The sequence below is a fragment of the Vanellus vanellus genome (assembly GCF_965231255.1).
Source record: "Vanellus vanellus genome assembly, chromosome: 3".
Lineage (NCBI taxonomy): Eukaryota > Metazoa > Chordata > Aves > Charadriiformes > Charadriidae > Vanellus > Vanellus vanellus.
The window spans coordinates 108,101,298-108,125,540 of NC_138907.1; the positions used below are offsets into that span (position 1 = coordinate 108,101,298).

Genomic DNA, 24,243 nt, shown 5'->3' on the forward strand with positions numbered 1-24,243 from the left:
GTTAGGCAATTTCTGTTCAAAATACAAAGTCCAGATTTTTACTCTCAGCTTTACTGTCACCACAGAGCAGCAAGAAATCACATTTAATTAATTGTGTTAATTTCTTTGAATGATTTTTTTTTGTATGCTCCCCGTGATTTTCCCATCCTAATAATTTCACCTTTTTTATATGGAACAAAATAATAATTTTCACTTTTGAACACAGGCACGTCAGTTTCTTGCGATAATTCGTGGCTTCCCAAACTTCCCATATTTGCGCTTTTAAAAGCAGCGGCAAAAAGTAGTTGTCTTTTGACCAATGTACCCGTTCAGTCTCTGTCCCCACCTCTTGCACACATCAGCTTTCCAGCCAGGGTCCCTGACCGTGACTTTACCAACCACTCCAGTGTTACAACAAAAACACAGCCTTATGTTGACTATGGGACCCTACCTGGTGCAGTGGGTAGAACAGAAAAATCCCGGGCTTGTTGGTACTTCTTTTATGGAACAAAAGTGGAATAAGTTTACAGTTGCTAGCGTGTACGTTGTCCTAGACAAATCTCGGTATCAGCTGCATGCTCCTGTTGCCATATGCCAGACCGTAAGGAAAACTATGTCCAGAGTGATCAGTTCTTGCTCAGATGCTTGGATGAACGTTAAGTGTTCCCTGGTGATGCCTGTGGTGCCTGCGCGCTGTTGCAGTTCGTGTCGTTCTTCCTGTAGTCCAGGCCCATTATTATCTGTCCCTGCTACATCCAGTCTTTGCTTTCTCCTGTACCTGTCCGGTACCTGTCTCCCCTATCACACCCTGTGCATCTCTCACATTTAATTGATTCTTGTGTGGTGAGCTTCAGTGCTTCAGGCTTGTGTACGCTTACACCTAGAAGTGACTTCTTGATGGGTAGGTACAGCTCTTTTAGGAAAATGAAATGCTCTCTTTCTGATTGCTCCATAGGCACTGAGAAAAGTGGAGAGAGAAGTCCCAGTTTGCCATGTGCCACTCAGTTCAGCATGGGGAACCTGGCACATTAGAATAATGGCAAGGGTGTTTGATAGAACACATTGGATTATTGAGTGACTTACAGCTTTTCTTTACATGACAAACTGAACACGTATCAAGAGGAAGAAAACTAGACTAAGGAAATCTCATGGTCAAAAATAGGAATTTGGAAAGTTTGGGTTGGGTTTTTTTTTTATTATTATTATTTTTAATTATTTAAACAAATAAATGGAATTTAAGCAAGTCCTGTAAAGAGTATGTTTAGATTTTAAAACTTACCTAACAAGGTAGTTTTAAATGTTTGAGTTAATACTGTTGTGTTTTAAAACATAGATTCAAAATATTCTAAAACATAGATTTAAAAAAAAAAGTAAATTGCAGCAGGTGTATCTTTACAGTCATGACTGTGATTATATCCCGTTCATGGGAGAGGGGGGAAAAATATATCTGTATGACTTTAAGACGTCTCTTGCATCCTATATACCAGTTTATTCTGTCTTCTTTTTATTTCGTCTAGTTTCTTAACTATTTATTGAGATTTTCTTTATGCAGTGAAATACTTATTTAAAATTAAGCTTATGAATTGGGAGGTCCATGAATCCAATGCAGCTCATTGTGTGCTTTAAGCAGCATGTTTTTGCCCATCACTAATAATGTCAGAGGACATAGTATGTTTCTTGTGTGATTCAGGAATTCAACAAAAATTGAGTGAAAGTATGTATTGCGATCAATCTTGAAAAACACGAGGACATCAGATTATTTACAGACTCAAATCTGAATAGAGCTGTACATCAGTTAACATGGGATAAGTTAGAATTTCCCAAGAGTCTGTTCAGTAAATTTACTGGTTTACAATCTTGCAAATGTTGGAAAATTTAATACAGCCCTTCTTCAGCCCTAATGGATAGCAACAGGAAATGAGGGAAAGCTGGAAAGAATTATTGGTTCTTTTCCATTCTCACTAAGTGCAAAATAATTTTTATAGTTCATGGATCTGTATGAATAATTTTTTTTAATGACTACAATGATGGGACATTTGCTTTTGGGAAAGTTTTTCAAGTCTAATATTCTCAAAAATAAGTTATTTTCATATCATTTCTTCAACATAAGCCTGTTTGGGTTTCCCTGATGCTTTCCTCCTACTGCAGTATCGCTTGTGAATTTAATCAATGTACAGCATTTAGTCAATATTAAACATTTTTAAAGATAATTAAGGCGTACAGTTGATGTAGCACTAATTGTTGTAGCACACTTCATTTTCCTTTACAGCCTGCTACATTTCTACTTATCACTCCTTTGTGCTTATTTTTTTTCCGAAGTTTTTTTTGTTTTGGCCGTGTTCAATTCACCGCCACTGAAATATTATTTCAAGTAAAACTTAAAAGAGGCATACTGGATCTAGCAAAGTTATATTTACTGTTTCTCTGAGTAAGTTTATGTGCTCCGCGGTATCCCAAAGCCCTTTCTCAAGTGTTGGTTTTCGTACTGATTCATTTTACACATAGTGACTGATAATTACAGAGCAGCCTTTCATAGACACCTTTGTATATGAGGATGTTATCAGTGGGACAAAAAGTCCCACATAGCCTCAAACATTCTACTTAAAGTTAACGTTTTTGTCATGTAGAGAACACATTACTTAATGAAAACATCAGTTGATGTCTTGTCTTCAGATTTAAAATATGCCTTAGAGAAACAAGACTGCTTGTTTGTTTCTTTCCAAGGAGTTCTTCCAATCACTTTATTTCTAATACACTTGTAAACTGTATTGTAACTTGTGCATCGTAGTGACATGTCCCCTGCAATTTGATTTGTGGAAAATATTTTTATTAGAAATCGTCACCGATTTTAAAATATAGACAATCAACTAAAACCAAAGTGTCTCATCACAGACTTGCAATCACAGTTTGCCAGAGTACTGTCACTGGCCATGATGGCAGCTGCCACGGTGGTGTCTACGTTATTGGGTTAGTTTGCAGCATAATGCACTTTTGGAGCAAATTCCGTGATTGTCCTCATTTTCTGTGCCGTGTTTCAGTTCACAGAGCATTTGGTGCTGACCACACGATGCTCCTTCTCTCATTGACTTATCTGGACAGGTTTGATTGTGTGTAGAGACACTGCAAGCAGGATATAATTGCTTTCTGCTCTTAAACTATAAAATTTATTGGCTAACGCACACAGTAGGTGCAAGGGATATTGCGGTACTCCTCACCCCTGTGGGATGACCAATGAGTCTTTGCTGGCCTGACAGTCAAAAGTCGGGTGGAAAAGGTTCAGGCTCCATTGCTCCCTGGAAGAGATTGGTCTTTGGTGCTGCTGAGTTACCATCCTCCAGCTACCTGGTTTTCTTCCTGGAATTTTGACACCTTTTAATATCAGTTCTTTTCCTCTTCAAGCCTTGAGCTGTTAATTCCTGAGACAGGGCTAGTTATACCTGTGTCTGGAATTTTACCTTTCCTATTTTGCATGGATACAAGTCTACATATTTTATTATAACTCTTGTTAGAACTAAGCAGTTTTCTTGGTAAACTTAGACAAGATTGCACAACTGTGCTGTTGTGTCATTATGCAGTGGGTCGTGGATAGCTGAACATGCAGGAGGGTGGTGATACCTACCTGCCTGCAAATCTTCATGACGCGCTCTTCTGTCAGGATCTCATCTTTCACCCAAACATTTCCTGGCTCACTATACTTTCCTTTCTTACCAGCCCTACATTCTTCTGTTTTCGGCTCTTACAGAAATTCTTTCCAAACTCATCTTTCGCATCCCCACCTCTCTTCCTTTTATTGTGCTGCTTTTTCAATATTGCTGTTTCTAACTGATGTTCCCAATGGTGTCAGCTGCTCTGGCCTCCCAGAAGAGCAAAAAAGATGGGGACTCGGGAAAACAATGCTGCCTGCTGCCCGTGTGTGCCATCCTCATCACATGCGTGGCCCGCAGGTCAACTGACCGACACATGTTGAAGTATAAACACACACATCTGCCTTGCTGCAGGGAGTTGGAGTGTGAGTCTTACTGCAGCCCCCACACGGAGTAATATCCCAGGGTTGGCTTATTAGGGTGTCCTCCTGAAGCAGGTGGAGACCCCAGTCTCCCTGTGTTACACCTCCTTCAACTGCTGTCCAGGCTCTGCACTGCGAGGACCATTGCACTACTTGTAAGCAAGGTCTGCTTCTGCCACGTGGCCCGCTGCAGCTGTTATTGGCAGCGGGAGTGCATCGCTGTGGGGCACTGTATGCCTTGGGATGGGCTGCTTAGGGGCCCACAAAACATGAAGTTTTGTGCGGTAGCTTTCCTTGGGCAGCTTCACATCACTTGGGAGCATTCAGACTGGGATGCCAGTCAAACTGATCTGAAATAAAACCCCTGAAACCCATACAGTGTAGGCGTAAGAAGCCTCAGCACCAACTGCTTTCATTCTTTATCTATCTCCGTTGTGCCTCATGACTTGCTAATACAAACATGCTCAAAATTTCTCCACTCACTTTTGAGTTGGTCACACACAGTGGGCAAGGCATCCACACTTTGACTTCTTCCTTTCATACTTTCCCACAACTGGAATTTCAAACACACCCTCTTCCTTCTGTCTCCAATTCAGGTATGCTCCTGGTTTCCTAAAGCAGCCCAATGCCCCTAACTTAAGTATCGAATTAAAAATGGTTCACATGTTTTTTACTATTGGTATATGTGGTATATGGGGGTTGTAGAGTCCCCTTCTCTGGAGATTTTCAAGACCCGCCTGGATGCAGTCCTGAGTCATGTGCTCTGGCAATCCTGCTTTGGCAGGGGAGTTGGACCAGATGATCTCTAGAGGTCCCTTCCAACTCTGACACTCCGTGATTCCGTATTACTAACATCTTGAGCAGAAGTTTAGTGTTGAGATGCCCAAGCTAATGTTCAGCAGCTCTGGCAATGTATCTACCCAATATAGCCTACTTTGTGTTGCTTCATGATGTTCTCAAACTGCTTTAATTCAGTTGCATGTCTGTACGTAGATGTCTCTTTTCTCTACAAGCTATGATATTTTAAAATACAAAGCACAATAAGAAGTGGGGTAAAGGCCTTCAGTGCAACTTGTAGTATGCCATTTAAAAAAAATAGTGAAATCTTTCCTAAGTACTGATAAAAGTATGACTAATGAACTGTTATCTTTTTTCTGCCAAAAGAGATATTAAAAATCTATTAGAAAGTTAAATTTAATATAAAAAAAACTTTTTTGTACCAAAGGTACATTTGTAGTGGCAAAAGCTATATTGCAGAAATGGTGAGAATACTCTATACAATTTTTCTTTCTTTTTTACTTCTATATCCATCTGTAAAAGTAGTGGCTATGTTAAAATTTATTACGTTCTTCAAAGTCTCAAGCTGTGGCCCTATAAGATCATACATAAGACTAATGTGCCTCATGTAATCATATTAGCAGGATCAGAGCCTTATTTTCAATTAAGTAATAAATTCCAAGAGATAAACGTCCTCAAAGTCCACGAAAAAGTAAAACTATTAAAAGTTAGAGAATGCACCTCAAAAATGTCATTGTTTGTATCTGTGCAGAATCGTGTGCAGTTTCATTACATTATTCCCATTAACTCTGTAAGGCTGGAAACATGCAAATTACAGACCGGAATAATGTATTTTGTTATTCTCAGGAACAAAGCTAACTCAAACTTCATGTTAAAGAGTTGTATTAAATTCTAGGCACAACCTCTTTAATTATAGCGGTCCCTGTAAATTTGTTGAGGGGGAAAGGAATTGCTAAGTAGTTTCAGAAATTCCTATTTCCCTTTTGTGGAAGAATAATGAAAAGTGTGAATCACACTTTCCACATAATTTAATGAAATCCTTCATTAGTGAGAAATGACATTGGTATTCCATATTAAATAAATTCTTTGTGCATGGGCAATAACTCTCTTAATTTGTTTAAAATTGGTAGGAATCTATTACCTTTATAGGATGAATACTGATTGCGATGCCATTGGTATTTTCACAATGAAGGTTACTAACAGCATGCTAAACGAATTGCTGAAAGAGAATGTAAAGTTATTTTTCAGTACTACTCTCAATTAAAATGTACTCCTTCTGTAATCCCACAGCTGACCAAACAGGAATGTTATTTATAGGAGATGCAATAATACAGGTCAGTAAACATTCACTTTATCCACAGACATTTGTTTCATGCTTGCCTTTATGTTTATTTCATTAACTAACTCATACATTGCAAATAATTTTCTCCCTATCGTATCTGGTTTTAGGTTAATGGTATAAATGTAGAAAGTGCTACCCATGAAGAAGTGGTAAGTCATTCCGCTTTGATTTTTTGATAGTGTACAGAATATCCTGTGTCCGTGCTGTTCTGTCTCTAGCCTTGCTCCATATAAGTTCACTCTTTTTTACTATAAAGACATAGTGCTATAGTCAGGTTTGTCATATATGTGGTTACTTAAAGCTTAATTTTGGCTGTTAGCATTTGTTACAGTTTCTGCACTCTTACTGTGACTCTTCTTCATAGTGAGATGTAAATGCTTGTGACCCAAGCGTACTATTCCAAAGTTGAGTCTCCATCATAGTTTCTTATAGCTTTTACATCCCTCAGCTAAAATAAGTATTTCAAAGCACAAAATAAGGCAAAAATGCAAAGTCCGGGTAGGTTGCCTCTGCTGTGTTTGGCAGAGTACAACTGCTCTTCCCAGAATAGTATCAGTTTTGTCAGTGAACACATGATCTTTTGGGGTTTTTTCCCTGTAAACTGTACACTTGGCTGCTTGCCATGAAAATTCAATAGAATGCAAACAAAAAATGAAAAAAGCCTTTACTATCAGTGAAAGTGTGAAAAACATACATTACCTATTTTATGATGCTACTGTAGGTACCAAAATGTCCTTTGGGTGATCACGATTAGTCTTTCAGGGGTTGCAAAGAAATTGAGTAGTCTTTTATATATCTAAATATATATGTATCTATAACATACCCTATATATGTGTGCGCACACATATCATCTTTATGGATTATACCTTTGGTATAGTGCCTGATGCACTGGGATTGCAGGTGCTTCTAAAGGGTTCATCTGCTGCAGTAGTACATTTAAATAGTAATAAAATTTTCACCTTCTTAGCATTGTAGGAACAGGGATTGAATTAGTTTAGTGAATAATCTGTTTTAACCTACTGTAAAAACAGCGGTTTAAAATTAGAATACGTGGGGTGAGTGTCATGATCCTGCTCAGGTATTTAAAAACTTTGATTCTCATCGTCTTCAGTGCACTTGAAAGGGACTCAACTTTTGTAGGTCTTGCCCCTGCATGCACTAAAACCCAGAAAACCTAATTAACGTTTCGCTACCTATTTCTAAATGTGCACTTGTGTGAGAACATGGGGGTTTCTGATGGGAAATGTGTAAAGGAACACAGTTATTTTATTTGGTGAAATGATGTAACATGACCTAATTTCAGTTGTGCCCTATTTATATTTATGCACCATATACATTATTGTTGTCGGCTGTGGTGCACTGCACAGTGCTCCTGTTTCATGTTGAGAATTCTGGTGTTATGGAAGTATAGATAGTAATAACAATATCATACAATGTTTCTAATCGCTGGGACAAGCATAGGAGAAATCAGGAAAGCAGTGGTGTTACATGGTTTTAAATTTCTTTTTATTCTGTAAGTCATTTTAAGGTGCTATCTGTCAGATTTGGGGGAATTTTCTTTATTAGGAAGCAAGAAATGTGTTTAAACATTGGCTCTTTTTGATGACAACTATAGGACTAAAACGCACTTCTAGTCTTCAAGTCTGAGTGCACATATTGGACACATCCTAATTCCTAGCTGGTACTCCCAGAGGTTATAGGGCTATAGATAATATATAACAATAATAAAGAAATCCTGTACAAAAGAAGACTATACCCACATGCAAGAAAGAGATGAATATAAGAAGGACATGGACCTGCTGGAGCGTGTCCAGAGGAGAGCCACGAGGATGATCCGAGGGCTGGAATACCTCTCCTATGAGGAGAGGCTGAAAGAGTTGGGGCTGTTCAGCCTGGAGAAGAGAAGGCTCCTGGAAGATCTTATTGTGGCCTTCCAGTACCTAAAGGGGGCCTACAGGAGAGCTGGGGAAGGACTTTTTACTAGGGCATGTAGTGATAGGACGAGGGGGAATGGCTTCAAACTAGAAGAGGACAGGTTTACATTAAACATTAGGAGGAAGTTTGTCACTCTGAGGGTGGTGAGGCACTGGAACAGGTTTCCCAGAGAGGTTGTTGAGGCCCCATCCCTGAAGGTGTTCAAGGCCAGGCTGGACATGGCCTTGGGCAACCTGGTCTAGTGGGAGGTGTCCCTGCCTATGGCAGGGGGGTTGGAACTCGATGATCTTCAAGGTCCTTTCCAACCTAAACCATTCTATGATTCTATGAATACAGAAAACATACAAAGGTCTCAACTTGAAGCTGGGAGGAGATTAAGGCACACATCTCTGTATCTTGGTTTTCATGGGAAAACTGGCATGTGTGGATCGCTGCGGCACACTGAAAAGGCCCCTTGCCCAGGATTGTAGAGCATGCTGTGGAATGCGTCACAGTTTCTACATAGCTTTTTAATCTGGTGGTGTTTAGTTTAGAGGAATCTTGAGGTTGAGGAATGGAATTACGGTGACTAGTTTTAGCACGATATGCTGACTCTCACTAGCATATTCATTCTCGTGGTAATGTTCAAGAAACAGACCAAGATCTTCCAGTGAGTTTTTTATTTGCTTAGAAGGAAAATTATTAACATGTTTTTTACATTGCTTTATAGAATTAAGATGGCAAGGACTTCTCTTGGGAAAAAATAAAATAGGGAACTTCTTTGAAGGAATGCTGCTTCTGTAGCATTTTCAGTGCTTAGCTGCTTGCAGCTGAACCTCAAATAGAAAAGTATTTATCAGTAGTTACTATATATTACCTGTCAGAGTTTAGACGAGTGGTAAGCTAGAAGTTGCTGGATGAATTTCCAGAATATTTTTACCATCATATGTTCTCCAGTGGGCATAAGATGAATATCTTAGACCAGTGTTCTGGCAGCATTTCTTGCACTTTCCCTTCCATTTCATATTTCTACCCCAGTTGAAGAATTACTTCGACAGCAACACTCAGACTAATGCATTGAAAAGCACCGAGGATGGGAGATGGCTGGGAACCTGTCAATTCTGGAAGCCACTGAAACAAATCACCAGCTCCTGAGCAGGTGTATCCAAATGGCTCCTAGCAATAACGTGTTTGATAGCATCTGTTGCTGTTGCCGCCTACTCTCTGTTCTGTCCTGAACCACCAAGATACCTCAGCCCCATCCTTCGCCTGTACATCACTTCCAACAATTCTACACCATATAGCCTTGATAGGCCACTGCATCTGCTGCAGTGATAAATGCTGATTTGGTAACGGATGGCCTAAGTTTTAGCAGTTTCAACGCTTTTTCTAAGGTTTCTTAGCTAGCTTTATAATTATGAAAATTTTACTGGATTTTCTTTGAAAATGTAGTGGGCACTTGCCATTCTCACTGACTTAAAGAAAAGCAGCAGTCCATAATATGCTTATTTTTTTTCTCATTATTCTTCAGTTATTTCATGTGGTTTTGAAATACAGTTTACCACAATGTTTGGTCTAACCTGAAATAAAATAATTTATTGAATAGTGGTTAGTTTTTAACTGGTTTGTTTCATTTATCGGATCGACTGTATGTGGATAAAGCCAGTTCACATTAACTCCGTGTGCAGTGCTTTTCTGGTCTGCAGTGCAAGGCAGTTTAGATAAAAATTGTTACCCCCTGTTGCCTGTTTATTGGCAGCTATCAGTCAATTTACTGACAACTGTATCTCAGAATAGCATCTGTAGCAACCATAAATGACATGGGCTTTGACAGTCTTATCAGCAAGGCAGAAATTACATGGGCAAAGGAACTAAACTTGCTTTTATTCCTTGGAGGTGATCTCTCTAGGTCAAGATAAAGTGCACCTGCATGATCTTGTGGTCCCTTTCTTGATGTTGATTAATACCATCAGGCTGAAGCTCTAGAGTAATTGCATATAATCTCAGGAAAGCACAGTCAGGTCTGTTGTGTATTGGTGAACTGCCCTCCTGCTGCTTGCATTGTTGTTGCACATACAAAACTTTAAACTTCCTGAAAGTTATTCCCCACAAAACGGTAAGTTACATCCTTTAAGGACTGTTTTTCAGTAGCAAGAAGTGCTCCAGAACTGTGGATGTAACACAGCTAAGCTGCAGTAGTGAGGAATGTCAGAGAATGATATGCTCTTTGCCCTGTACATGGGAATTCAATAGAAGCATTAAACGAAAGTTCCTGGAACAACTGTAGGCTGTATGGCTGAAGGAAGCTCCAGAAGGAAGAGAGATCTGAGTGGGCCAAGGCGACAGATCTGCAAAGAGGTTTTTCTACTACCCCAACCTGCTATCATAATCAGAGTGGGGTTAGATAAATGGGTCAGTTGTTAGAGGAAGGGGCTGATTCTATGAGATTTGAGATGAGGTAGGCTATTGCCAAAGTTCCTGAGAGAATGGAAGATGTTTTATTTCTTATTTTTTTCAAAAATTATGTCATTGCATTTTTATGAAATAATGTTGAGATATCTTATCCAAAATAAAAATCTCCTTATTTGAATATGGTGGTTTTTGTCAATTGAAAAGAAATGCTTCAAAAAGGGCTCATTTAATGTCCCTAAGCTTTCAGCTTGTAGGGATCAGCTGTTTGTCAGTAGTTGCTATTTGTAGATGGAACACGTCAATGATGATGCGCTTGTCTGCTACCTGTCAGAAGGTTAATAATTCTCATCTCATTTTTGTTGGATTACAGAGGCCCAGAGTATGTGGACTTGCACACAAACATGGCACATAAACATCTGAAGTGAAATTTGTATTTAATTTAGGAATACGTCTGAGTGATCCATTTAATTAAAAAAAAAAAAAAAGAAAGCCTTCAGCTTACATTCTTGAGGGTCCACGGGTCCCTGTGTCTTTTTGTTTGATGAAAATGGATTTGTTTAAACTTTGGGTTTGGTACGGATCCAGAACTGCAATAATGTTTGCTTGAAAAAAGGGCTTCTTTGTATGTAAGGTTTGTAAGCTATGCAAAATAGGAAATCCCACCCCTAAGTTCCATTTGGGGTTCAGAGACTAGACAAACCATCAGCTTTGATTTTTATATACTGTGCAGTAGGTTTGGGCACCTAAAAACACCACTGAAGGTACAACGAATTAAGCTATTAATATAGTAGCTTAGTGATTAAGGGTACCTGTCCAGAAAGCAGAAGGTTAAGGATGAAAGACTCATCTAACTTTTAGGAAATCATACCTGCATCTTCTATCTTTGTAGAGTCCCCTATTTCTAAACGTGTCATTCAGGTTAGGTGAGAGGCACTCCAGCAATTCGGTTCAAAAGCCGCTCAGCGATGAGGCTTGAGTGGTCTCAGTTCATGCTGGGTTGCATTTGACACTTGACTTTGTTAACATCATATGAAGTATTTAATCAATGGGAGCCTGTCAAAGGTCATTGACTAATTCTTTTGGCTTGCTTTATTTTCATCTGGCACCACGATCTTTTACACATTCAGTCATCTACTTCAGGATGGGACTTCTGAAATGTCACCCTCCCATATAGTTTGAACACACTTCTTGCTGCTTGTATTCTGGGTGGTGAAGACCTCCTGTAAATACCTAATTCAAGATTACAGATTGTACTGTGTGATGCAGGGGACTATGTGAATCTGAATCTGAATCTGGCTGGGATGGAGTTAATTTTTTTCATAGCAGCCAGGATGGTACTGTATTTTGGTTTGTAGCTAAAATGATGTTAATAACATGCCAGTGTTTTTGTTATTGCTGGGCAGTGCTTGCACACCATCAGGGCTTTCTCTTTGTGCCATTCTTCTTCTTGAATGAGTAGGCTGGGAGGGAGCAAGAGGTTGGAAGGGGACACAGCCAGGACAGCAGACCTGAATTGACCAAAGGGATTTTCGATGCCAAATAACATGGTGCTCGGCAGTAAAAAATGTGGGGAGGGTTTTCTGGGGGAAGCAGCCATTGACTGGAGACTGCCTGGTCATCAGTCTGCTTGTAGGAGGTGGCGAGTGGTTGCCTTTGCATCACTTGTTTTGTTTTTGCCTTTATCTTTGCTTCACTTATTAAACTGTCTTTATCTCGAAGGTTTTGTTGCTTTTGTTTTTCCTATTCTCTCCCCTGTCCTGCTGGGGGGGCGGTGTGAGTGGGTGGCTGTGTGGGGGCTTAGCTGCTGGCTGGGGTAAACCCACCACAGACTATTGAAAGGGGTACTGGTGGCGAAGATAAAGATACTGAATTGCATCACTAGTGCCAGCCATAGTGATAAGCTGTTAAGGGGCAGAAGCAAGTACATGCTTCTTGGGATTTATTTTGTTTTCTTTCACAATGGCATGTCTGAATTCCTTTGTGTAGACTTTTTCCGCTTTTGTTCTTCATTTCTACCATTTTAGAGTATCTACCGTTTCACCCTTACGCCGTGTGAGGAGATGCACTGAATAGGCACAAACAGAGATCACCTGCATTTTACTAAATGGAAGATTACGTGTAATTGTCATTTGGCTGACAGGTGTTAAAGACTTAAGACCCACTGCGGTAAATCCATGGGAGAGAAGGCTACAGGATCTGGGAATTGTAGGAATGGAGGCCAGTTTGTTCTGTCTGCTACCTACCATCTTCATAACTGACACTCTGGAGATGGTTATTTAGATACCTGATCCTGATTGTATCAAATACAGAGTTTTGTTTCTTGACCCTTGAACTGTCAGCAAGGTTAAAAGGTGATTAATTCTCTGCATGACAAACAACTGGCTGCTCTGTCAGCAACAATTTCACAACAAACTGGCTTTCCTGTTTTTCATTTCTAATTACTAGAATCTGCTTTTCTTCACAATTCTTCAAGTTGCTACTATCACACCTTACTTCTGGCTAAGGGTATGGATAGAAACATAAATAACTTGAAATCGGGACTAAGGGAAATCCTGCTTTTACAGTAGGTAATACAATAGACTGTGGAAAATTGAAAATAATTTCTATTCCTTGAAAAATAAGTTTATTTTTAGAAATAACGTGTTGGTGTGCAGAGACTGTGAATACTGAAAATGTTAATTTGGAGATTAATATAGTTTCCGTATTGCTTATCTGAGTGGAAAATTAATTTTGTTTCCCTGGTGGCTAATCGGGTTATCACCCTGTACAACACAAAAGGAACAGTTAGTTCCTCTGAGGGAAGAGAAAGAGGGAAGCAGAGGAGAAGAGTAATTTGGTTGAAATTCACAATGAAAGGACACCACTTGGCATCCACTTGGATAGGACTTCCATTTTCAAGATATTCGTAATAAACTGTCAAAGGAAATGAAACGTGAGGTGACAGTTTGCTGATTCAACAGAATTTTTCAGGTTATTGAGGATCATAGAATCATATGATGGTTTGGGTTGGAAGGGGCCTTAAAGATCATCAAGTTACAACCCCCCTGCCATGGGCAGGGACACCTCCCACTAGATCAGGTTGCTCAAAGTCCCATCCAACCTGGCCTTGAACGCTTCCAGGGATGGGTCCTCAACAACTTCTCTGGGCAACCTGTTCCAGTGTCCTACCACCCTCAGAGTGAAAAATTTCTTCCTAATATCTAATCTAAATCTACCCTCTTTCAGTTTAAAACCATTGGCCCTTGTCTTATCAGTACACTCCCTGATGAGGAGTCCCTCCCCATCTTTCCCGTAGGCCCCCTTAAACTACTGGGAGGCTGCTATAAGGTCTCCCCGGAGCCTTCCCTTCTCCAGGCTGAACAACCCCAGCTCTCTCAGTCTGTCCTCACAGGAGAGGTGCTCCAGTCCTCTGATCATCTTCGTGGCCCTCCTCACCTGAGCAGGTGAAGGATAAGGGAGAGCTGTGAAGACTGACAGTAGGACTTAGTGATGCGGTAGCAATACAGTAGAATCACAGAATCACACAGAATCACAGAATTTTTAGAGTTGGAAGGGACCTCTCGAGATCATCTAGTCCAACTCCCCTGCCAAAGCAGGATTGCCAGAGCACATTACTCAGGACTGCATCCAGGCGGGTCTTGAAAATCTCCAGAGAAGGGGAAGAGCTGCTATACAGACAGCAGGATAGATAGGTTGTCCAGATGGTCTTTCTTCTACATACCACTTTCTGTGAACAGCCCTCTTGTCCACAGTGTTCTCTGCAACAGCATTTGAGGGAAACCCAGGGAAATCCCTGCTAAAGGCTACTCCTGAGAATACTTCCATGTCCGGCCTTTAGTGGTCCGGGCTGGGTGCTTCTCTCTCTCTGTACTTAGTGGGAGAGGGAAATAAGATTCAGAAAGATATTAGTGAGTCCCTGAGGTGTGCACTGCCCTATGATGAAATGCACTAGAAGTGCTTCTTTGTATCCACTGTAAGCAAAATATAGATGCCACGATGGTTGTTCATCACTGGGGCTTTTCAGGATTCAATTGGACTGAGTGCCACAAAAGGTTGGGCCAGATGATCTTTTGAGGTCCCTCCCAACCTGGACTGTTTCATGATTCTATGATTAGTTCAGTTGTAAGTTTGGATTAAATTAATCCCATTTCAAGATAATAAAGGATTTATTTCTGTTAGCTAGAAACGGCAGAAATGAGTGGCTAGGTATATAAAATTAAGAACAAGGTCCTACCTGATATTTTTTTCTTACTGTATCCTATTCATATATTTTTATAGTAAATCAGTGTGTTTTGCACACTTTCAGTATTTCACATAAATGTTAATCTAATTGGTATTTTGTTCACTGACCCAGGAAAGTACTTAGAAACACTCCTTTCTTTTTATTTAGGAGTAGTCTCACAGAAGAGAACCACTGAAGAAGCAACATCCATTAAAAAAGAGAATCCATTCACTGAGGATTGGTTTAGATTTTCAGAATTTGAACTGCTTTTAGCCAGTAGTTATCAAGTGGTTTTGTCAGATCTTTGATAACTTCAGATGTTTATTTTAATACTATTTAATGTGTTATTGGTATGTCTGTCAGGGAGTGGTGAAGTTGTGCTTCAATAGGCTGATTCATTGAGACACGGAATAAATCTGAAAATTGCTTATCTTCCTTGAGATAGTGAAATTTTATTTTCATTCATCCCTTATTCCATCATCCATTCTGTGTTAGGTATTTTAGAATCAAAGTTCACTACATGGTTTTTTGGAATTCATTTACAAGTGGTGGAATGTAGACTATAAATTTTATCCATATAATATCAGAAATAAAAAGGTCAGCTAGAAAAAAATTGGAAGATACATACCTAAAAAGGTACATAATGCTTAACTGCTCAACAAATATATCAAATTTTATGAGATAATAAAAAACATAGAATTATATTGATGGATTAATAAAATCATCAAAAGAATTATAAAATAACTTGTCAAATTGATAGGTGCTTGGGAAGTAGCAAAAAGTCTTGCAATTTACTAATTTTATTGTGTAGTAATATCTCTTAGTCATATCAATGAGTAGATTTTATTGATTTATGTTCTTATTAAAATGATTAATTTACTTCTATCTCTAAACAAATAAAGATGTGTATTTACAATGTGAAAACTGCAGTGTTATCTTCTGTAGGCTTAACTATGCATTAATATTTGAATATGTAATTCGGTAATACTTGAGGCAACAACCTTGTGACATTTGGAGAAAGTAAACATAAAGTTTTCATTTAATGTCCATAGAGGAATTAATACCTTAGGATTCCTGCCAGAAATAATCAGCAGTACAGACCAAAGTTCAAGAGAAATGCTCGTTGTTTTGCTAGATTGCCCAGCTACTTGCTACATTAAAATGTATGGATAGCCTTACACACATACACACATTTCTGACCCAAGACTGATGCTTAACTTCAGGTTATTCCTTGAACTTTTAAATTTTTTCTTGCAGGAAGCTTTTTAGTTCAAACACACTCTTTCACTCAACAGCGAAAATGTTAGGAAGTCCAAGAGGACAAAGCAATTGAAATCTGACAAATACAAAACGAGAGTTTGGTCGGTTAAATGAAAGAAAAGATAAATGTTTTTCTACATAGAAAGAGTGTGCGTGTTTCATTTCTTGGAGATCTATCTTAACGCTGCCAAGATGAATATTCTGAGTACTTTGAGCAATACTCTGCATGGTTCACTTGAATATTTAGTCCTCTGTACTGCAATGTTGTTGTTCTATCAACATAGAAGAAATATTCTTCGAGTATTGGAATGGTAATTCTGCCAGATCCAGAAGAACCAGTAACTGAGATTTTCTCACATCGTGTGAAGATTGCCTGATTCCTTTGAATGTCATGGAACTGTTTGATTTTTTTTTTCTTCAGCTGCAGGGCTCTCCCATTTTCTTGGTACTTTCCAAAATTTGCCTTTAGATTTCTTCATTTTAGTAAATTATTTCTGTTGAGAGTTTAAATACATCATTTTCATCTAAATGAAGTTGTGCTTTTGTATTCCCATCCCTTGCTGCCTCACTCGCACACCCTAACAAAAGCAATCTGTTCCTCCCATTCTTTTTTTATCAGACGTGCTGGAAGAACAGGTGGATGCTACTAAACAGCATTTTAAAAATGAACACTTACCGAAAAGAAAAAAAAGACACAATAAAATTGCACACACTTTCTGAAACAGTCTATATACATTACTGCTGGAATTAGCTGGAATTACATCTTCCTGTATGAGTGTAAGTTAAAGAAAAGTATGTGGTATTGCACAGAAACGTAGTGGTAGTGTCTTAAATCACCTCAACTTCAAACTCTGTTTCCGGGAATTGCATGTGTTCACGTAATGCAGATGCAGTAGAGTGGAAATAAGAAATCAATCTCTAAAAATTATATTGAACCCATAGAGAAGTGTGAGTGCATTTTTGTGGGGGTGTATGTTTTGTCATGGGAAACCTGAAAAAATATGAAATAGAATAATCAAACAAAGCAGCCGTTGTGCTTCCAGAGAGATGACAAACAAGTCTCAGGAAAATGTCAGAGAGGAAAGAAAAGGAAGAGCGCCAGGAAAGCATGAAAAATCTGTTCCAGTGACTTTTTGAAAGGGCTTTTGCTGGTGCTTTCCCTGATCTCACTCATGTGACTATTAAATAAAAATTTTAAAAAAGTAAAAAACTTAAAATATGCAGTTGACTAATCTGGAGTTCAAGTGGCTTTCCTGCTCATGTGTATGTTTTTAGAGCATTTAATTAATCAAAACTTGAGAGGAAGAAAAATCAAGGTACATGCTTTCACAACCTTGACATTACCACTTCCCTTCTCCAGATTCTCTCTGTTCATGAGAGCTGAAGGGAGAGGAAGGGGAAAATGATGGAGATTTGTCTAGAATGACTTGGCAGGGCTACGCTGTGAAATTATGTAGGGGATCCATACTTATGGGTACCCACTGAGTCTCCATTTTTTCAAAGTATTTTTATGTGAAAGGCTTTTCATCTTTTGAAGATAATTTGCGCGTTTTCTGAATTTTCTTCTTAGATAGTTTCACAGTTGTTTCCTCAAAAAAAAAAAAAGAGACAATAAAATACTATTAAGCTTTTGAAGATTTTACTTTCTTAACTTCATCTTGGTAGTTCTCAAAGAGTTCCTTTGTCATTGCCTCAGTCAGTCCCAGAAGAATGCTTTAGTCATCTCTTATGTGGACAGCAAATACCTCTTACGGTGAGTAAATAGCTGCAAAACATCTGCATGAATCAAAAAGCTGAAACAGGAACTGAAAGAAATGAACAAACCCTTTTATTAGAGAGCATTTATTAGTGGGTTTAATGTAGTTGCTTTCATGAGTTAAGACTTACCATGTATTTTAGAAAATTAAGCTGCTGCTATGTAGATGGGCAGTAACAGAAGGAAAGCCCTGTTATCATGATAGTGATACAAATAATTAAAAGGTGTTTTTCACCTTGCTTACATGAAAAAGATCTGAGTTTAGTTTCATTTCTCCAGGTGCTAATTTGCCACAAGTATTTTGTATTCCAGCACTGCATAAAAATAAAGCCACATAACATCAGTAAATTATAGTACAACTTTAAAATTTTGTGGGACGTACAATTTAACCTCACTGTTTGCAAATGCTCTTAGAAATGCGATTATTTCGTCACTGAATGCATCTGGCAGCATCCCTCATTAAGTAGCAGGTTATACTACACTTTTGGTCTCCAGTGTCTTTTACATGCAAATGATAAAGCTCATATGCTTTAAAACACCTTTTTGTTACTTAAATTTGCACCTTTTTGCACCTTTACAGTGCTTTTGTGAAGGATAGCAAAATTTCAGAGAATGATTTCAAAAAATGCAGTAACACATCATAGTACCTGTGCTAAATGTGTACTTAAAAATATTACATATATTCTTGTAATGTACTTCTGGAAATCCACTTTCTTTCAAGCTTAAACACGTTAAGGAAGCAGCCACGATTAAGCAGTTCAGATTTCAGTACTACTATTTTACCCCATCTATTTCACAATCACATCATTCCCTGGGTTAGAGAAGCAGCAGGTACTCTGGCATTATGAGCATTTAAAGTGTGCATAATCTTCAAGTACAACAGCGGAATGACTATAATTAAAACTGATGGAACAATTGAGCTACCTGGCACAAAGGAGCTGTGGGAAGAACTGAAGTCTTTGTTAAGCTATGGACACGAAATGTAGTGCTTCGTAGATAAAGCACACAGAGCGTGCGGCTGGACAGCTGTGATTTTAAGCAGTACTTCCTAAGGGTAAAAGGAGTTGAGATGTAAAAAACTTTTAAAAATTAAAATAAAAAAAAAACCCTGTCTCTTTTAACCCTTTTATTTTATATTTATTTCATTTCTAAATGTTGAAAGACCTACAAAGGTTTTATAACAAATTATACGAGCCTTTAGTCATAAATAAAGGGGCTTTTTCTTCCATCTCCTCCTCCCACCTGTATAAAACTGAGCACCGTGGAGGGAGACCAAATACGTAAGCTAAAGGAGAATGTTGGAATAAGAACAAAAGGGTATAAACTATCCATGGACTAGTCTGGAGTGTCTTCGAAAGGGCTGGCAGGAAAAGAAATTACCTGGTTTTAAAACAGGACTTGCTAGATTCAGGAACAGTGCTGTATGATGTCCCTTGTTATCCCTGACCTGTCCGTTCTTGCTTCCTTTGATCCTTACATCCTGCGCACAAACTAGTCTACGTCTTCATTTTTGGTGTCTCTGCCGGGTTTCCACTCTGGTTGAGCTGGCTTCTCTGAAGCAGCATCCTCTCTGTCTCATTTCTTCCCCCCCGCCCCCCCCTTCCTTTGCCTATCTAAACAGTGTGTTGTGGTTCTGACTAATTCACTACCTTATATTGGGTGACCCTCAGTGTTTCATCAGGGTATAAAGAGCTACGAGTGCCCTATACCCTACTGCTGTGTTATTAAGAGGGCCGAGCTGCAGGCTAATGAAGAGTCAGTGTACACCCTTGTGATGTTGAATAGATTAATTAAATAGATGTGTTTGTGGAAGATTAGACTTACGCTGTTTACATAAGCGAAACTCAGTTATTTTGCATTTTGTAAATTTCCTGAAATGGAAAGGAAAATATAAGTTATTTAGAGGACTTACACCCACATAAAATTAACTCCTTAATAAAATTGTTGTATTTCCGATCACAAGGAAGATTAAGAAACTCCTTTAAACCCACTGTATGTACATAAGGATTGTTTCTCTTCAAAAAGCCACTGAGTTAATGGGAGTCTGATCTAAAGAAGTGAAGGGGTCTTACAGCTGTCACTAATATTTCAGGCACATTTGTTTAGCCACAGTTGAGGCTGGATAATGGCATCAGCTCTTGTTCCTTATTGTAGATAGCAGACAAAACATTTACTCATACAGCAGGAGTGTGTCCATGCACTTCAGATAGCAAATAAGCTAGCACGTTGCATCAAAACTATTCATGAACTGGGTCAGGAATTCAAAGGGTTTTTTGCTTTTTTGTTCTTTGTCTGATATGGTATTAGATGGCAAAAAGTCTAACAGAAAAAGGTGTAGCCCTGTATTTAAACGAATATGGCTCTAGCTGAAATCAGTACTCTGAGGGAATAGAAACTAATTCTTCAGAAGACTGTAACATGTCAATGAGATTTGCATGATGTTCCCCTCATCAATTAGAATGATTTTTTTTCCAGTACAGGAAATGTTCAGTATTGAGTAAGGGAATATACTTTATGGTGACCTGCGCAGAATAAATATTGGCCTGTACGGTAGCACAATTGCAAGGAATCGTGTCCTGGCGTCCTGAGATAGTGTGCAGAAGGGTCAGGTATGGGACTTCACCTAACACAAAGTTCTTCCTGATGCTTACTGAATATTGCAGATGATCTGCTGTTTTATGGTGGTAGTAGCACTTTCATGCTTGGGGAGTTGTGGAAACGAAAGCATTAACGAGTGACGTACGGGGATACTATTACTGTGAAGCAGTGCTGAATTTTGTCCATAGGTATTCCTTTTATCCTATTATGTTCTTCTACATGCTGTAAGAATTTCAGTGTAAAAGAGGAACTTTTTTTATTTTCTAGGTGCCCTGGCTCTTTAAGCCTGAAATGGTGAACCGGTGGATGATTACAAATAAATTCTGTGCTTGATCCAAAGTGAAGGGCAGTCTGTTGAGCTGATCAGTCCGTAGGTCTAGGACTTCTATCTCATACTTCAGCAGTGAATGTGTAGGCACCAAAAGCAGTTCATGGTGCTTCTTACGTTTAGTCTTATATTAACTCTGGATGTCTGTGAAATGTCTGTTAGACTAGGAAGACTGAGTACAAAGGGATCATTGTGGAAAAGTTTGTTGTAAGAAAAGAAAGCAATGCCCAAATCGTCAACAATTTCTCAATCAGAGAATGCAGCCTATGACCTACTGGATTTGATAACTTCAAAAGCTTCTGGTTTAGCTTTTGCACTCGGCAGCACAAGAGACCCTTTATTAACTATTGTGTATCATTCAACTGAAATTACCTTCATCATCATTTCATGCCATTGCCAGTGGATGATGGCAGAAATGTTCTGACTGATATCTCTCTCCTCAGAGGCACTTCTAGTCAGATAAAATCCTTTTCTGAGAACTCTGCAAATACTGACAAAGAAAATTGGAACATTAACGGCTACATGAAAACCTGCAGTTAGTCTTTTTAGCTCAATTTGTGCCAACTAGAGTTTGTATAAACACAACCACTTAACTATCATCTGGAAAAATTTTCAAATATATTTGAAGAATATGAACCTGCAGGGTTAGACTGCTCCGATTTGTTTGCTTGAAAAGGCCTGCCTTTGGGATAGAAATGTTTGCATTTCTACAGATTCTGATTCCACTTTAACATACGCATTTCCAGTCACTCTCAGTCAGATGTGTGTATGTGTATTTGAACTGGAAGTGCCGCTCTGATACTATAGTATGTGTTGCTGACATACCAAATATGTCAGTAATTATTTAATAAAATTTCAGTCTAAGAATTGTATGTTTGTTTTCTGGTAATTTGGCCGTTTCTGTCTGTTGTGATTTTTTGATAGCTGGCACAATTCTTTCTTTTTACAAGTAATGCATAACAGTAGATAAGCAATAAACATAGTGCTTACTCTAAAATTTTGAGTTCTGTGGCTTTGAACTCTTTCCAGTTGTATCGCATAGATAACAGTTGAGACTGACCTGAATTTCCAGAGAAGGCCCTGTAATGCTCCGATATTGGAATTTTTTGGAAGGATGGTAAAGGTATTTTCTCAGGGATGGGATTTCACCCTTCAGGTAATAGTTAACTTTAAGCGAATATATTTAAACTTCCATTGTTTCAGATTTGGCTCAGAATGTATTTTCCAACGCACAATATGTATCGGCATCTTTCATATCCCAGATGTTCATGTAAGCATTGTTTTCAAGTGAAACACAGACTAGTGTGTGATTAAATAGAAAAAATAACATACAACAAAAAAACATTTAAGCATTTTCCTTTTTTGTCTATAATTCCTGGTAATTATATCATAGAGGACTGATGTTATTTGTTTGAATTAATAATGAAGCTTTGTGGTTCGAAACATCTTTTACTGTATTTTTAGGCAGATATAAGAGTAAAATGCTAATTGAGTGAACTAAGAGAAATTGCAGTTTAATTTAAATCTGTGAAAATTTCCATAAGCTGCATTTTCTTGATAGGTAGGTAAAGGGGAGGGGACATTTTTAAAGTGATAATAAATAGGACTTAGTTTCTTAGATAACAGTATGTTTTATTTTTTAATTGGAAGATGCAGATTCCCTACGGTTTCGGTGCTCAGTCTGGGACATATGTACCAATTGCTGTTGCATATCCACCATGATAGGGTCTCCTCAGATATTCGTCCAGCCAAAGGGACTGATTGGCAAGATGTGAATGGTAGTAAATCCATTTGAATATAATAGGAGGAAAAAAAAAACAATGAGAAATGGGAGAAGCACCAGTCCCTCTTCTGCTCTAATTTTCTTTGCGTTTTGTCTCTACTTAATACCTTTTCTGCCCCTTATTTATATCCGATTCTTTGACAAATAAAAAACTTTATGGCTTCTCCTAGAGTATAGTGCATTTGTATTATACTTGGTAGTTTTTTATATACCTATAGCCATGGAGAGAGTTGTGCCTTATGAGCTGTGGTGAAAGCTTGCTGTGAACCCCAGTTTGTGCTGAAGCACAAGAACATCATGAGAAGGCTCCTAGATTCCAGCAAGGAGTGAAGCAGCACAGTGATTTGGGTGCAGAGCTAGATTTTGGTGTGCTAGAAATCTCCTTCTCCGAGGTCTAAATGTTTCAACTACTCACTGACATCTGTCCCAGTAAGATGTATCTGACAAAATACATGTGCAGCCCAAGCTGGAGAACTGCAGCCCGCCTACCTAAGATCTTTCTTTTCTGATGTCCTGTAGTTTCTTCTGAAGTATGAAATCTCTATATTGTATTTAAGGAAATGTATCACTTCAGCAAGATTTTCCAGTCTTTTCCGCCTCTGATCAGTAACCGCATAGCAAGCCCAGTTCAGTGGTATGCAGGTGCTGTTTTTAACTGTGAACCTTGCACGGGACTCATAATTTAATAATATTCTGTATTACTCATTCATAATAATATAAAACAAGTATTTATCGGCATGTTCAAAAATCGTTCCCAATAAGGTCCATCTTTTCCTTGTATCCGTACCCTTACAGTTAACTTTACTGTGTCTGCAGTCATGCCGTCCTTCTGAGTGTAATTCATTTCACTTTGGAAGTGATCACTAATAGCATCCTTGGTAAAATCAACATGATTCTTTGTATTTTTCTGGATAATTAGAAAGTGTCCATACATGTCTGATGCTGGTCAGCTCTGTCCTTTCTTTGTTGCTTGAGGACTTTATGTTTCAGTAGAGGGATAACAGTAGAATACTTTTATCTATGGGTGGTATCAGTACTAGTGCAGTACTGTGTCATTAGTGTTGCTTTGTTGTAGCAGTGACAACATTCTGGACGGAAACTGCTTCATCAAAATAATTTTTTACTTCACCATTTTTCTCTTCTCATCTTTTTAATTTTTAGTTCATTGTGACTGTATTATATATTTGTAAAATGACAGGTAAAATAAAATTTCTCAAAATTGTAGTAGTATAAGCATTAATCTAATGATCAGATAAAAATTTTAGAATAAACAACAAAAGTAAGAGACCACTGAGGAAGCAAAACAGGAAGATGCTACTAACATGTATGGGTGGCAGGGACAGATTTTCACAAAAGGAGCAGGTTGTCTCGTTAGCAATATTATACCAAGTTGTATAATTCATTCTGTGATTTGCTCAATGACTATGAAAGCTACAAATCTCTTCAGGCACATATACAAACATCAAAGAATAATACTGGTATAGTAGAGAAGTATAAGGAAAAGTGACTTGAGTCGTGTCATATAATTGTCCAGGATATCTATGATAGATCTCTGTAAAACTAATTTTGGTTCTAATAATAGGATAAGATACCTAACTGAAGAAGGAAAGAGTGTTGCAAGTCCCCGCAGAATTAATAAATTGACTGTCATTTTCCTAGCATGTTTGTATACATTGTTCAGACACAAATGCTTGTTTTGGAGTAGCTAATTAAGCATTAAGGAAGAGAGCAAAGCTAAGGGAGATACGACTCAGAAGTATTTGTGGGAAACCACTTCGTAACTGGCCAGTGGAAAAGAACTAACTTGATTCTGCTTCATGATTTTCCAAGACTGTTTGCAATCAA

The 24,243-nt window shown here is 38.4% G+C and overlaps 1 protein-coding gene across 1 annotated transcript in view; it reads left to right on the plus strand.

The window, feature by feature from the left end:
• The window catches only part of SNTG2 (syntrophin gamma 2), a gene marked incomplete at both ends in the record, with an annotated part of 319,669 nt that overhangs the window by 173,353 nt on the left and 122,073 nt on the right, over positions 1-24,243 (plus strand). The window contains 2 exons of the mRNA XM_082481246.1: positions 6,074-6,117; positions 6,233-6,274. Coding sequence (XP_082337372.1) covers positions 6,074-6,117; positions 6,233-6,274 — 86 coding nt within the window. The remainder of the gene's footprint in view (positions 1-6,073; positions 6,118-6,232; positions 6,275-24,243) is intronic.